The 16,311-nt window shown below is 40.3% G+C and overlaps 2 protein-coding genes across 2 annotated transcripts in view; one reads left to right on the top strand and one right to left on the bottom strand.

Moving 5' to 3' along the window:
- LOC138364693 (uncharacterized) overlaps positions 1-695 on the bottom strand; it is a 5,855-nt gene extending 5,160 nt beyond the window's left edge. Inside the window, exon 1 of the mRNA XM_069324674.1 lies at positions 377-695. Coding sequence (XP_069180775.1) covers positions 377-695 — 319 coding nt within the window. The remainder of the gene's footprint in view (positions 1-376) is intronic.
- A 180-nt stretch (positions 696-875) lies between these two features.
- LOC138364694 (CBY1-interacting BAR domain-containing protein 1-B-like) lies at positions 876-14,484 on the top strand. The gene is given in 11 exon segments (XM_069324675.1): positions 876-1,048; positions 3,391-3,549; positions 4,488-4,668; positions 7,891-8,019; positions 8,585-8,590; positions 8,639-8,668; positions 8,670-8,690; positions 8,692-8,730; positions 9,583-9,615; positions 11,235-11,360; positions 13,423-14,484. Coding segments are annotated over 11 exon segments (981 nt in total). The 3' UTR covers positions 13,507-14,484.
- The last annotated feature ends 1,827 nt before the right edge of the window (positions 14,485-16,311 follow it).

Here is a 16,311-nt window from a genome sequence, read left to right on the forward strand (position 1 = left end):
GGGTGCTGTGCAGCTTGTTTTCACCTATCATAGCGGTCGGCTCTGTTCCACCTGGTACACTGTCTTCTTGCGGGGTTTTCTTTTTCTTTTTGTTTTCTGCTGCCTAGTGGGGGGGGGTCTGCCTTGGTTCTTGCCCCCTGTGTACTGAGTACTCTTCCTTTTTCCTCCTGTCCCTTCTTCAGTACTGTGTTTTGTTGGCGTGGTCTTGTCCTTCTCTCTTGGGGGTTCGGGGCCGTCATTTTGCCACATACTTTCGCCTCGTATCGTGCGGCGCTGGCGGAGCCGCTTCAGCTTGCTTTCGGTATTGAGGTTACTTCTGCTTCGTTTAGCATGCTGCCTCGGGAATTATTTCACCTCTGGCCTGCTTATGCGCTACCTGAGCGGTCCTGATCATTGGACAGAGTGCTCTTATCTTCTCCTAGGTTTGTTGTGGCCCCTTCGGTTCCGGATTGTTTCTGCAAGGCTCTTTTTCTGTTGGCCTTGGCCTCTTGAGGTCGGGTTGGTGAGCTTCCAGCGCAGGAGTTTTCTGCTCCTTCGGTCATGGCAATGGGGTTGTTCGTTGCAGCAGTCTCCTTCTTTTCTGGCGGAGAATGAGACGGCTGCTTTCCAGAGGGGTCCATGGGTTGTTGATGCTTGGTTGGTTTGGCCGGGGGTGCATCATGTTTGGTGTCTGGTGGCGACCCTCCACCGTTCATTGCGCGCCACGGTTTCTGTGTCCTGTGTCGCGCTTTGGAGTGATCCGATTTCCCTCCTTCCTTGTTTGCGGGGTGCGGGTCTCCCAGGTCGCCTGCAGGATTATTACGGCTAGCTGGCCTGCGCTCTCTCCCCGTGTCTATGTTCGCAAGTTTGCGGCTCTTGCTGCTGTTTTTGGCAACATGTCCTGGGCTGTCATTCGGGCGCGGGATTTTTGGCAGTTGAGCAGGGTCCTGGCTGCTCGTTTTCTCTGTGCGCGTTCTTGGGCCTATTCAGGCCTGTGTCGCTTTGGATCGGCAGTTGCAGCCGGTTGTCTCGACTCGGAATTGAGGAGTGAGTGGCGACCACCTCCCGGGTAGGTCCCTCTCTTTTCCTCTGTGGGGAGTTAGCTCCAGGGAGCCAAAGGGGCTCCCCCTAGAAAACCAGCATTGAATGTAATGAAATGCCATTTTCTGGGTGAGTTCCGGAGGCTCCCCAACATCCCTCCCTCCCTCCGGTCGGCGGTTTTTCACGTTTTTTGACATTCACCCTCAGAACTGGGGGTGAATAGCGAGCGCAATAGGTCTGGGGCTTTCCCTTCCCCCTCCCGGGGAGGGGGGAGCTTCGCATACAGCGGCGCGGCAACATGTGACGTCATGATTGTTTGCTCGTTTATTTTTGGGGAGTTCTATCCACTTGTTCGGCTTGTGGTAGCAATTTTCACCAGAATAGGGGTTTGTTTTGGGACGCTTACCTTTCTGGGTGCCTAACCTGGTCAATGGCAGACATAGAATGCTTCCAACCACACGGGAGTTTCTATAGGCCATTGCTCCCCCTTGCCTCTTCTGAGGGGGCCAGGTTCTGGCTCGTGGTCCCCGGTAGGCCCATAGACCTCCATACACATGACTGATGCCAAAGTCTGACATTAGCATATCAACCTAGTAAGCTCCGGGGAGCCTCCGGGACTCACCCAGAAAATGGCGTTTCATTAAATTCAACGCTGATTTTTTTTTTTTTTTACTCCTTTGGGGCTTGTACATATTTCCCTGCTCTGTTGGAAGCTCAGATCTGTAAACCTCTATTCCATTCTGTTAACCTAGAAGTTTGGGCCTGGTTTCACTGTCATTACAGTACAGTATCATTATTACAAATTGTGATTACACCCCATCTATTCACATCTGTGGACAGCAACAAATGGTTTACAAATTGAACCTTGAGAAATGTTTGTAATTGGCTTTGGCCCACAGAATTATCATTTTATCAACCTGACATTGTGGCTGGATTTTTGCATAGGTTCTAATCCTCATTACGGCTAATATGGATTTTCCCATTGATACATCACATTAGTGTGATTACTTTCTGTATTGAAAGAGGATCATCAGAGGTAGAACATTCTTAGATGACAGCCAAAGTGCATGGGGGATTGTGGAAATACTGGTCCAGCTTCAGTGGAAGCCTCGGGAAACCCTCGTGTGTTCAGTTGATCTCCAGGCTCCAATCCTTTTGACCATGTCGTGGCCTGGTTGTCTGGGGCGTGTACATGGGAATACTCACCACAAAGGTTCGAATCCTCATCACAGCTCCTATGGATTTTCTCATTAATTCATCATGTTGGTGTGATTTACTGTGTATTATTAATCTTAATGATATGTTTTAGTTAAAATATAAGTTTGTTTTATTTGCGTTTCATGGGGGAGAGCATCATTGAGAGCATCACTTGGGGGGGGGGGGGGTGGAGAGCATCACTGCTCTGCACCTACAGAAGGGAGCTGGAGGTAGTAGGAGGTGGAGGTCTGAGTGAGGTGTGCATCTTACCTTTGAGGTGTTTACCTCATTTTCTCAATGTTATTTGACAAAGGTCAGTTAATCTAGTGAGTGAGAAATTATTTCCATGTTGTATTATGTCTCATTCTCTGTATCTCTTACTAAATGTTATGTACTCACCTTGCAGGTTTGTTTATGTTCCATGAATCCAAAATAATTGTACTCATCTAGTTGGTCACTTGGTTTCCCCCTCGTGTTTGAGATATATCTTTATAACTTAGATTTGCTCTGCATTCCCAATTTTAAATTAATGTACATGTACTGTAAGTAAGGAAATGGGGAGGCTCAGATTATTTTTTATTTTAAATATTATTAGCCTTCTTCTTTCACCAAAATGCTCTGGTGACAATATTCTATGATCTCAAAGGGATTTATGTAGGGGTTTTGACTTTTTGACTGAGCAACGTTTGGCTGTTCTGTACAGTGCAGTATGTCATCCTGCCTGACTACATGTCTGTGTCCAAAGGACACGGCAAAATCTATTTAGTGAGCAGAGAATGTAATGGCTTTGAACCCAAATTCAAATGGCTAATTAATTGCATTACTGCTCAATTTTGTTAATGTTGATTACATAACTATTTATATTATGTCACACATAGAGCATATTTTACACAACTTTTGTAGATTATTACCTTGTCACACCTGTGTTCTAAAAGTCAGATAAATTTCTACATTATAAGAGAACAATATCACTGAGTTGCTGATGCAATACAGATATGTATAAATTTTAAGTCTGATAATAAAAATGTAATACAGTATTGTTATTTTTGTGATGGAGTGATTAAAATTTAGTCTTGGTTTTGCACATTGTATATTTTCATACTGAAATAGAATAATTGTTACATGTCATTCATCACTTTTAAAGCTGATAAGTGAGTGATATTCAAATTGCAGTAATTCTCTTTGTCCCCTATACCAAATAAGGCTGCGAGATAGAGGAGATGTACTCTCTAAAACACTCTTGGATTATGGCGAAGTGGAAAACCTGAACAAAAGTTTGCGGTCAGCCCTCTGTGATACAGCAGATACATTAGCAGCTGTTCAGGACTACAGGTAATTCCTCATGTCATGTGCACAACTGATGCATAAGACATTGTGTTGGCTGTGTTTGGCAGAAGGTATCAACAACAACATAGCATTTGAATACCTTGGGTACAAGAGCTTGAAGATACAGTTGAGCACATCATATCCGACAGGGTCAGGACTGAAACCTGTCAGTTACCGAAACATTTTCGGTTATGATGTAGATTTCCTCTCACACGCTATTAAAAAAAACTATAAAATTGTACTCACCCAATCAAATTTTGTAATTTAACTATGACCTTTGATAATTTTAGTGCACTTGATTGTTCACGAATTCCTAGTGAATGGTTACATCATTTTGATATACAGTACTGGTGGCTCACTATCTTCACAGTATTAGCTTACACAAATTGAAAGTGACTCAGGGATACACCTTTATACAAAAATATATAATTTCACAGGGATAATCTGGGCTAATACTTCTGTTTACAGCATTCTCTACAGTATGTTGAGCTTTCATATACCCTACCTTCTTATGCTTTACAAACATGACGGATTATATTTATGCATCATTGCTCATCCCAAGCATTCTGGACTTCATTATGTGATATATTTTTTTTGTAGAAAATGGAGGGAGCATTAAATATTAATATTAACATGAGGTTCTTAGTTTTGTAAAATATAGCATTGAGTGTAATGAAATGCCTCTTTCTACCTATCTTAAATGACTTAGCTATCCGTACAAAATATAACCTTACATACCTCAAGGGGTGCATGTATTGGTACACTAGAATAAACCTAATATAACATAATAGTGTATTGAATGCTTTTCTAATTTGGATATTCTAGTATCCAGCACTACTTAGGCCTCACAAATAGCAAATAATGAAGCTTTTGCTGCATCTTGTCTCTAAAAAATGCTATATTTACAAAAAAAATTATTTCTAAGCTCATTTCTGTAATGGCAGAAATGTGCAAGTAGAGAGACTGGAGACCAGAGTTGTAGGAGAGATTGCATTATATGGAGGCATATGCAAGGCTGCTCGGGAGGAACTGAAGAGAAGCTTTGACACACGTCAGCAGGAAATCAATCATCGACGAGACCTGGAAAAAACCAAGAACCGCCGCCCTCAAAATAGACAGCAGATTGTAAGTACAATACCTGTGGAAAGAGTGAAATAATATAGCCTTGAAATTGACTACACTTAAAATATTTCAATTGGGGGGCAAATCAGGTATTATCCCACTGCATCAGCCTTCTGATACATGATAGTACGTATGAGCTAATATCAAAGTAAGTTACATGATTCAATGATTACATAGGGTATGCAGGAAATTAAGAGATGTTTTAAAATTCTGGTAAACCCTCAACACATGGCTATCACCAAAATTTGCCATCTTGCAAAAACAAAAAAAATAATCAAAATAATATGTTTATAGAATGATACATTTGCATGCACAGGGCAAGGAAAAGACAAAAAGTATGTTAGCTTGCCCGGTGGGTACCTCCTTACATTACCCACCTGGCTAGCTGACATAATTAAGAACCACACTTGATTCCATCGATTTACAAGTATCCTGGGATAAACCACAGTACCCAAGATTAAAAAAAAAAAAATAATGTGTACCAATACAGACAACTGAATGGAAAACATTGGCAATGCTGTCTATAGCTATGTAAACAATCATAACCCAGATTGAACCACCTGTCTGCCACTCGTGCAATCCATCAGGCAGCAATGCTGGTCACCACTAGTTTAGGAATGTCAATGCACTAAAGTCTAGCACTGATTAAATGTTCAAACCCATGAATATTGCAGAAAAATGGTATGGGCAGGGACAGGGAGCTACCAAAAGGACCCATTAGAAAAGAGACATTTCAGTACATTCAACACTGGGTTTCTGAGAGGGTCCCCTCAGTAGCTTCCCGAGCTAACTCACCATGGGAGAAAGTAGAAGCCGATACCTCACCATGGAGAAAGTAAAAAGTTGATACCTCACCACAGAGAAAGTAGAAGCCGATACCTCACCATGGAGAAAGTAGAAGCCGATACCTCACCATGGAGAAAGTAGAAGCCGATACCTCACCACAGAGAAAGTAGAAGTCGATACCTCACAAAGAAAGAATTGGCCTGCTGTTACCGTGACAAGAGCGAAGAAGTAGCAAACACTATACACAGGAAATCAACACAACTCGGGCTTGATGTTGGCAAGGAGGGGTTGACTAAATACTGAGCTGCTAGCACTTGTTTAACCACTGTATTGCACTAACCATGATATCATGAAGAAAAAGGTGGTGGGTGTACCGCCCAACATATGATGTTTGTTAGTATATCGTAAGATTCAAAACTCCCACGGGTACATGGGGCTCACATCCTGTTCCTCAGGACTCCAGTAAACAGACAGCATCTTGAAAAAAATTGTCTGCATCCCTCTGGCAGTGAGAGCCTTAGTACTGCCAGAGCATCCGAGGCTAGTGCATGCCGCTGGAGCTCACAGCAGAGCTGTGTGGATCAAGGCTACATCACCATTTAATAATAACGAATAAAATAAGTAATTGAATTATTTTGAACAATGAGGTGTTTTCATGACATGCAATGCTGGTGATTTTGGGAAGACCCTTGTGGCTTTCCAAAAATTGCCTGGTTAAAAGACAGAACCCAGGCAATGCTCAAAACACACAACCCTGCCAATAACAGGCCCAGGATAGGACAGAAAACTTTCAAGGTACAGTAGATCATGGACACCAGAAATTGCCAAACAAAAAGTACAACCAGAAAACCCAGACCCCATAGCAGCCAAGGAACATAAAGCCTGACACAGGATTCCCGTGAAAGGTGCAAAGTTGGGCAGGCGAGCAGAACCTGTGCACATAAAAAGAAAAGTGCCACACAAAGGCATAAACACCAGAAAGTAAAAGACTATGCCTTCTGTGCGCTCCAGGGCAAAGTAATGCCCTGCGAATGACAGAACAAGGCAAGGGACGACAGAAGCCAGAGCCACCGGCATTCAGCTAGAAGGGTGACATTGGGATGTTGAATGCTAGGAAATCCCAAGGAAGCCCTCCCAGAGCTCCCTCCACCAATGGACACAGTTGATGAAGGGGGCCCTATGACCAGAGGCTCAGAAAGGAGAGTGTGCAATGAAGCATAAACCCTAAGCCAAGGGCAAGGCCAACCACATAGCCAACAAAATAGAGATTGGTCAGACCAGCTTGCCACAAAAGCAGAGATTGCGAGATCCAACATGACTACCAAAGCAAAGATTAGCCGAACCCAACAAGGCCACACTGACCTGACAGACATGTCTAAACTCAAATTTGACGAACTAAACAGGAGAAGAGAAGGCCAGGCAGAAGATAAATGAACTAGCCAAGAGCCAGCTTTCAATGAAATATGTATAAAACCACCCAAAGAGGAAAACAACAGGTAAATGCCAAGGAGTGAACCCCAAACTTCCACCTTAGTTTTAGACAATGAGTGCCTGCAGAGACAACCCTTAAACTAAATTGAAGCAGATAACAATAGCCAGAGACACACAGAATTGGCTATCCATGCCATGAAGTAAAAAAAAAAAAAAAAAAAAAAAATGGAACCTGATACCTCACCATGGTATGGAAAAATGGAGGGAGCCGGTCGGCCGAGTGGACAGCACGCTGGACTTGTGATCCTGTGGTCCCGGGGTCGATCCCGGGCGCCAGCGAGAAACAATGGTAGAGTTTTTCACCCTATGCCCCTGTTACCTAGCAGTAAAATAGGTACCTGGGTGTTAGTCAGCTGTCACGGGCTGCTTCCTGGGGGGTGGAGGCCTGGTCGAGGGACCGGGCCGCGGGGACACTAAAAAACCCCGAAATCATCTCAAGATAACCTCTAGCACAGAGACAAATGTCTTATCTGAATTTGACCTATGCAGAGCTAAGGTGCATAAGGAAAGACCACTAGGCAATAAATGAAGACAACCAGCTTCCTCAACCATGTTGTTATGAGCTAAGCTGCCATCTAGTGGCAATCTGTGTAGGAGCTAGTTATTACCCAGTAGCTAAGAGATTGATAGTTGGTTTCCTCACTATTCTAATGATTGCTTGTAGGGGGGGTGTTTTTTAGTATATTCATTTGTTTTTATGTATAATAATGAATGGTAACACAAGGTAGACTGAGATTGGTTTTGCACTCTCTCTCTGACCCCTCAACCATATGACGAAACCCTCTTAAAATGTTTCCTGCCATGAGTAAGGTCAAGCAGAGCCTAGTGTGAGTACCATGTCCTGAGTGGACCACGACTCTTACTTCAGGAATAATTGACAGGACATAGCTTAGAAATGTCTTGACCTTTGTCTTGATCTTGTGCTTTACTTTTCATATGTCTATTCAGGTAATTGCCGAGACAAAACATCAGAAGGCTACTGCAGAAGCAAAACGGGCTTGTCAAAACCTTGAAGAACAAATGGACCAGTTTGAACAAAAAAAAGTAGCCGACTTAAAGAAGGTGCTCAGAGAATTTGTTCAGGGTAAGAGAGAACATTATTTTTAAATTTGAATTCAAATCTAATTTTCAGATTTGTATTAATTTTAACAGCAGTTTATTTCTACTATTGTCTATTAAAGATTTGTACATCTAAGTAACCTTTTGACCATTCATCTATTAAACACATCTTGATACAATGATTGAGAGAGAGTATTTGATAATTTTGAGGATAGAAGATGATGAAGGCAAAATTAATTCAAGCTTGGTAGACATGGTGAGTATGTGAGGAAGCTGGGATTAAGGGTCAACAGTAAAGTTCAGTTTTGAATGTTTGGTACTTTTAATTATGTACAATTTCCTGCTGTTTATTCAAGAATTGAGTGGTATATTTTAAAGCTGTAAACAGTTTCTGGATGTGGAGAATATTGTACAATACTGATACAGGTGTTGCAGGCGATGAGTCACAATAACGTGGCTGAAGTATGTTGACCAGACCACACACTAGAAGTTGAAGGGACGACGACGTTTCGGGTCCGTCCTGGACCATTCTCAAGTCGAAACGTCGTCGTCCCTTCAACTTCTAGTGTGTGGTCTGGTCAAGATACAGGTGTTGCTCCAGTGATGTTCGACTAAAATCACGTATTTTAATCAACAGACTGAACTGGCCTTCCATGCAAAGGCACTGGGAACTATATACCAAGGCATATTAATCAGATTTCCAATATTGAAGAGGAGGAGGATCTTGAAGTAAGTCATGACACAGTAGGGTGGGGAATAGGGAATGGGAAGTGTTGAATATGATAAATTCTTTTTTCTATTGGGTCTCTCAGTAGCTTTCCCTTATTGTCATTATTTGACTTGGGGTACAAGCACATTTATGCAGCTACCCTAGACTATGTGAAGGGTTACATAGTTTGTGTCAAGAGCTAGCTATATGATATTAAAATCTCAATCTCTCAGGATGACTAGTTTTATAGGGGCATGTGATCAGTAGCCTGCATTGGTAAATTTTGGATGGATTGTGAGGATGTCCTCAGAAACACGAGTGGACAAAGTCAAACTTGCGATGCCCAGGTTCCTCTACCAGCAGGTGAAAATGGGTCTAATGGCTAGATATTCAATAATAATATTTAATAATTATTTTTATTGAATGTCACTCCTTGTTTTGAAGTGTTTTGGCTCTAGTAGGTTTTTGTTCATTTCTGTTGTGATCTGATTCCAGAGCTGCCCTTTACCTCCTTGAGTGAGTGGGGGAGGGACAGATTTGGTGCTCGTAGTTCTTTAAAGGCCTGATTTGTTCCCCAAGGCTTAGTCATTACCAGGTTGTAGCTTCAGGGAGCTATTGAGTGGCACATCACAAAGAAGTGTTTCGTTATATTCAACACCAAAATTTTGGAATATACAAACTTTATTTCATGCTTCTTTTATCATTGTATAACCAAACACCTATACAGTACATAGAAATTATCTATACAGTATATAACACAGAAAGTAATTGGTAAGCAAATATAATCTGTAAAATTTATTTAATTATTATTAAATAATAAAATATTTTCTTTCAGACAAGCAAATTTACTAAATTTTAATTTCTAACCACAGGCATTCCGTAACGCACGAGATGTCTTTGATGCGGTAAATCAGATTGCTCTTTTCCTTTTTAATCATTTAGTATAGGTCTTGTAGATTCTGTATTTTATAATTTTGCTTTTGGTGGCATATTCTTCCATGCTTATTGCTGGTAGCTTAGTAGGTCACGTTGTTGAAGTTAATTCACTGTTCATACCTGATGCATGTTTGATGGTGTTGCACTCATTTGAATTTTATGGTGATGCAAATGTTATTTTTCATAAGTACACACTTTATTATATGTTTTCTGATCAAGACCACTTTATTCTTCTTGAAGCAAAACACCAGTCAACTCATAGACAGTACTTGATACTGCCAGGCAACCATCAACATTTCCTACACTCCATGATGGGAGACTTTGCTATTACTCAAACATGTGATAAAGGGGAAAGAGGGACACTGGTGATTACTCAGTCCATCCCAGAATGACCACCAGAAGGATCATTAAGCTGTTTTTCTTGATTTAAGTGCAAGACAGGAAGCCTGATTAGCTCATAGGTCCAGCCTAAACCATGCGTTGAATGTAATAAAATGTCAATATCTGGGCGAGTCCTGAGGCTCCCTAACACCCTCCCTTCCCCATTGTGTTGGTGTGTTTCATCATCTTAGAACTGAAGGTGGGGCGGGGCGGCTGACTCAGTATGTCTCCCTCCTCCCCCCAAATGAGGAGGGAGGTAGGAGCAAACTAGTGTGCACTAGTTTCACAAACATTTTGTGATTTGTTTTTTTATAGTTGGGAGAGTTCTTTTTGGCAATTTTGGAACTGCAGTCTCGTGCAATCGTCTGTTGGTTCGCCAAACTTTCTGGGTGCTTCCCTGGTGGTGGGAAATATGATTAACGTTAAATGTAAAGTGTTCATAGGCCATCACTCCTTGCACCTCTCTGAGGAGGCCAGGTTATGGCTTGTAGTCCCCAGTAGGCCAATAGAACTCCACAACTGATGGCAACTAGTAGTAGTGTGGCACAGATCAGTGTATGATATCTTCAGAGAGCCTCTGGGATCCACAAAAAAATTGGTGTTTAATTACATGTAACGCTGGTTTTCTGATAGGCAAGTCCTGGCCACATTTTTTTTTTGTTTATTGATCAATTTCTTTACAGAAATATTGGCTGCCTTTGATTAGGCACCATTGTAAGGGAACTTAGAAAGATAATGAGGGTGTGCTCCCAAATATTGAATTGAATGTAATTAAACGCTTTGTTTCTGTTATGGCTTTCACTAGCTTCCAGTTCCCACCCTATTCCCTTATTTTCTTTGGGTTGGAGGATTTCACTTAGGGAAGTTCATGAGTGAGGGGGGATGGAGCTTCAGGTGACCTGGGCTGCCACCTGTTGGTGCTCAAACACATCATTGCCCCTGATTATTTTACATTTGCTTTCTGGTGATTTATTTCTCAATGTTATTGATTTCTGATCACCCAAGCTGTCATTGCCATGTAGAGAGTGCCAGACTGGTCCAGGCTCCTGGTAGGTAAGAGTGGATCTCGGAAGCCTAGAACAACTGTCTAAGGCCTGGTTAGCAGCTACCGGGGGACCCACCAGAAAAGGGTGTTTCATTACATTTGTAGCTTGAATTTTTTTTTAAATATAAAGCTTTCTATCTAACATCATTACCTTTGTGGTAGGAATTTCGTAATGCTTTAAAAGGCAATGCTGCTGCTAGAGCTGAAGTTGTTGGAGCAGGACAGGGCTCGTCACTTTCTCCTGTCATCAACAGCGTAAAAGGGAAGAAAAAGGAATCACATAGAAAGGTAATGAATTACTGATAATTTTATTTTATTTTTAAAGTAGTCAAATTGCTTGAGAAATCATACACTGAAATTACTCTGAAAAATCAAAAAATCAGTTTCAGACATTCTTCAGTCTTTTTGGTGGTTTTAGTTTCATTTGTGCCGCATTCCACATCAGGGATTTATTCATGCTGTTCCTGCCTCTAGTACATTTTACCTAGAGTCTGGGTGAAGATCATTCTCTTTTTGGTATCTCCTGCACTTTCTGCTGGTGTCTGATTTCTTGGGGGGCCTATACAACTGTATAGGGGTTTACTGATATAGCATTCCCAGTGTATTCCCGCCAAACACACTCCGAAACTACGACATTGATAGAACGTTCAAACAAGGTTTAACACCTAACCAGTTATAACAACCAATATAGCAAGTTGTAACATTCTAATATGTCATAGACACGTTAAGCCAAGATGTAACAACTTTATTACAACCAAGTTGTAACAAACGGAAAATAGAGACAGTTACGGTTTGTGCTTCCAGGGTTGGCATACCTGCATTGAGCACTCTGTAGACACTGGAAAACCCCCCAAAAAAACTTTCAAACCAGAGATGCCATACCAATGATGATTATTTTCAAGATGCTAGTGCTCTCTAGAGTGGAATACTCTTGCACAATAACAGCCCCTTTCAAAACTGGAGAAATTGCTGACCTGGAGAGTATGTGAAGATTCTTCACTGCTGGAATTCAATCAATACACCATCTAAATTACTGGGATCGACTCAAAAGCCTAAATCTGTATTCTCTTAGAGTGCAAGCGGGAAAGATATATAATAATTTACACATGAAAGATATTAAATGGCTGGTCCCAAATCTGCACACAGAAATAACATCACACGAGACCAGTAGGCGTGACAGGATGTGCAGAATACCCCATTGAAAAGCAGAGGTGCAATAGGTACTCTGAGGGAGAGAACTATCAACATCAGAAGCCCGAGAATGTTCAACACACTTCCATTACACGGAAGGGGACATAACTGATCGACCCCTCACAGTGTTCAAGAAAGAACTTGATAAACACCTCCAAAGAATATCTGATCAACTTGGCTGTGATTCATACTTCAGGCTGCGAGCAGCCGCGCCCAACATTCTGGTTGACCAGTCCATCAACCAGGAGGCGTGGTCACAGACTGGGCTGCGGTGACCTTGATCTCTAGAATCACTGCAAGGTAATGTAAGGTAGTGTTGCGCCCATCTACGAAAGTCATCAAAAACATGATTGGAGCCATATTAAGTTACCATTCATACCCTAATGTTTCCCCACACTGAATGGGCTGATTTTTGTGAGCAAAATTTTAATTTCCACCTGTCATATGAAGGGCAGCTACCAAGAGAATCTATCTGTAAAAAGAGATTTAACCACATCTAGCGTATTTCCCATGCCTTTGCCTCAAAACCACCTTTTCAGAGAGAAACAGGCCCATATTTGTGAATAAAAACTGAGAAATCTCAAAATGAAAATTAACCATAGAATTTGGCTTTAAATGTACTCAATAACTTTTCCAAGGCCCCAATTCTTTCTTCTAATATTGCACCCATCTACAAAATCATCAAACATGATTGGAGCCGTATTAAGAGTTATCATTCATACTCTAATATTTCCCACGCTCTGTGGGCTGATTTCATTAAGGAAATCTTTAACTTTTGATCTATGATATGATGGCCAAATTTTCCACCAGACTGTGAATTGTTCCAATGTCCTAAGCAAATCCGCACATCTCCTCGCTTCAGTGAACAAGAGTGTGTGGAATCGGGTGAGTAAATCCGGCCTGGAAAGTGCGTTCTAACCGGAGATTCGCCAAATCAAGGTTTGTTGAATTGCAGTTCCACTGTAACTTGTGGGTTGCATCCTGGAAAAGGCCAAGGGAGTTTGATAAGTCATCAAAAAATGACTTAAGCTTCCCATCCCCGGCTATAGGGAAACCATAAGGTGAATCATATACATGGTGTAAATGTATATTTTTAAAGGTAATATTTACAATGATTTGACAATACTTTACAGTATTTATTAAATTTCTTTTTTTTCAGCGGGACATGAATAAATCCATAGAAAAACTGCAAATTGAGGATTATGAGGAAATCAATGAAAGCACATCTAGTGAGGATGATTGATGGAATTCACATCTAATTTAATTACCAATAAAATGTTTTAGTTCATTATTTATATAGTGTACTTGTAATAAATTAATAAAGTTTTGTTATATTTTGTTTAATCTGTGAATTTATGGTATGTACTCTACAAATTACAGTATATTGACTGCCAAGATTTCAACCAACATTTTAAAGGCTACACAGCTCTGTGAGCTTATTATACAAGCACATTATTATGGTTAATATTATAAAATGTCATATTTTTGAAAGTTTATAAGGATCTGTTATTTTAGCAAAATGAACGTTGTTTTAATGTAATGTTTTGCTGTGGCGAAAAGGTTAACATTTCGTCAAATCTGTTTCATCCGTCCATTTTATACAATTGTAAGATTTTTACTGTTGTTATGAGACATATGTGATAGATGAGATATGAAACTAGAATATGGTACAGTATTGCATATTGCTTACCATTTATGATGACAGAAATTTAAGTGATGCAGTGTTGTACACAACTTAAAATATATAATACAAAAATACATATCCATATATATATATTTATTTATTTATTTATTTGTTTTCTTTAGGACCAGAAAATCCCCTTCTTGAAGTGTATAATATGGCAATATTATTGGGAAATTTCCTATCTCTTGAACCAATAGTATAACCAATCAAGAGAATGCTTTCCGACCAATTTCCCTTACAAGCTGCCTTTGTAAAACATTGGAGAGAATGGTCCTAAATCATCTCCTTCATTTAATAAAAACCATGCTATCCCCCCAGATATATAACTACATGCATGGAAGGAGTGTGCATCATTGCAACACCTCATTTCTTACCATTCACGCTGACAAGTCATATATCACCTTCCTAGATCTTGTCTGCTTTTGATATTGCAAACCCACATGTTAATTTGAGTGACCTTGTAAGAATGAATATTGGTGGTGATCATAATTTCATGCAAGAAGAGCCACACATCTATGGATCATACAATAAAATAAGCAGACTCCTAGATGTTACTAATGCTTGGCTTAGGGCTATAAGTATTCCTGGAAATTTTCATTACCTGCTGATGTAGACTTGATCAAATGTAAAGTGTATCAAAAAAATTATTCCCACACCCTCTGTCACTGTGTGATGGAATGCAAAAAGATACATGAATTCAGAGACAATTCTATAAATGTTCAAGATTTGTGTAAATATTTCATTCAAAAAGATCTGGTACTAAATTTTAGCCAAATATTCCCTTTTTGCTAACTGTAATTAGTAACTAAGTGATTGTAACTTATCCATCGTTGCCCACTAGATGGGAAGGGAGGGGAGTTAGCAGGATAAACATATCAATTGTGACTAGCTCTCCACATGTGTTAGTTGCTTAATTTAGAAACTGTACTTGTGGTCGGTCTTGAGCCCATTGTTGATGTGACGAGGTGCATTGAATTTGTAATTAGCACATCAAAACTGTAATTAGCTTAACTAAATGAATGTTAGGGTTCAGTCCCTGAGCCCATTATGTGCCTCTGTAACCATTTCCACTACTGCCTTCAGGATGGGTATGGGGTGCATAATAACTAACTAATCTAGTCGACTACTTTGTTGGATCAGAGGTTACTTATCAACAGAAAGTAATCTGTATTATTCCAGGGGCATAGGATTGTAACAAGAGACTTTGAACTAGGCTTCCCCTAAGCTTTACCTTATTTAATATCTTAATAAACATGCTGTTGAACTCTGTGTTGAGAAAACTCAATGTGCACATCATTAGTTATGCTGATGATATAATGATACACACCACTGGGTATGCTAACACACAGAAAACACTTTTAACTCTTTATTAGACTCGTGTCAGGATACAAGTTTGGTCATCTCAGCAGAGAAGCCAAACATACTAAATTGGCATCCACCCAGGCAGGGAGGAGCTGTTTGCAAAGATGCAATTGTATGATGGCTCCCTGCTTGACTATGTAAACAGATTAAAATACAGTACCTTTGCCTTGAGGTTCCATTGTATAGTCCTATTGTAATGAGACTGTCATCATTACAGCAGAGACAGCCCATTGTTGATGTGCATTAAATTTTGTAATTAGTTTCATCTTAACTGTAACTTGCTTAGCAAATGGAATTTTAGGATTCAGTCCATGAGCCCATTGTGTGCCTCTGTAACTCTTTCCACTACTGCCCACAGGATGAGTATGGGGTGCATAATAAATGAATTAAACTAACACCATCAGATATCAAGAAAATAACCTTCATACTGCTTTTTTGCCTTCAGAAAAGCACAAGTAGGCAAACCTCATAAATATGCTTTGAAATATAAACTGAGAATCTGAAATCAATAATACATAGGACATAAATTCATTAACTGACCTCTTCTCATCAAAACTATGCCTCTACAGCACTCACACCATCCTCTCCTCACCAAGCAAACAACCACTGATTCACAAGTGGCATACTTAAAGCAATTAACAAGAAACACAAATACGAAAGAACATAGGATTGGCCTAGTTACAAATTAACTATTTAAAAGATACTCATTAATGCTCACAGTATAAAAAGAGCTAAACTATCCTATTTGAAAACAGATTTAAAGAAGTAAAAGGAAACATTTAAATCACATGGAAAACCATCTCTAGACAACAATCACGTAACAAAAAGATTAAACTCTCCAAGAATGGTTACACACTTGCAACAGACTTAGAAAGTGCAACTGAATTTAATAGTTTTTCATCAATTGATGTTAACCTTGGCAGAATATCCCAGAGACCCAGACACGTTACTACATATCTCACCAGCAACTATCTTAAGGGGACAAAAGGATAGCTCCTAAAA

The sequence above is a fragment of the Procambarus clarkii genome, chromosome 14 (genome assembly GCF_040958095.1).
Source record: "Procambarus clarkii isolate CNS0578487 chromosome 14, FALCON_Pclarkii_2.0, whole genome shotgun sequence".
Classification (NCBI taxonomy): domain Eukaryota; kingdom Metazoa; phylum Arthropoda; class Malacostraca; order Decapoda; family Cambaridae; genus Procambarus; species Procambarus clarkii.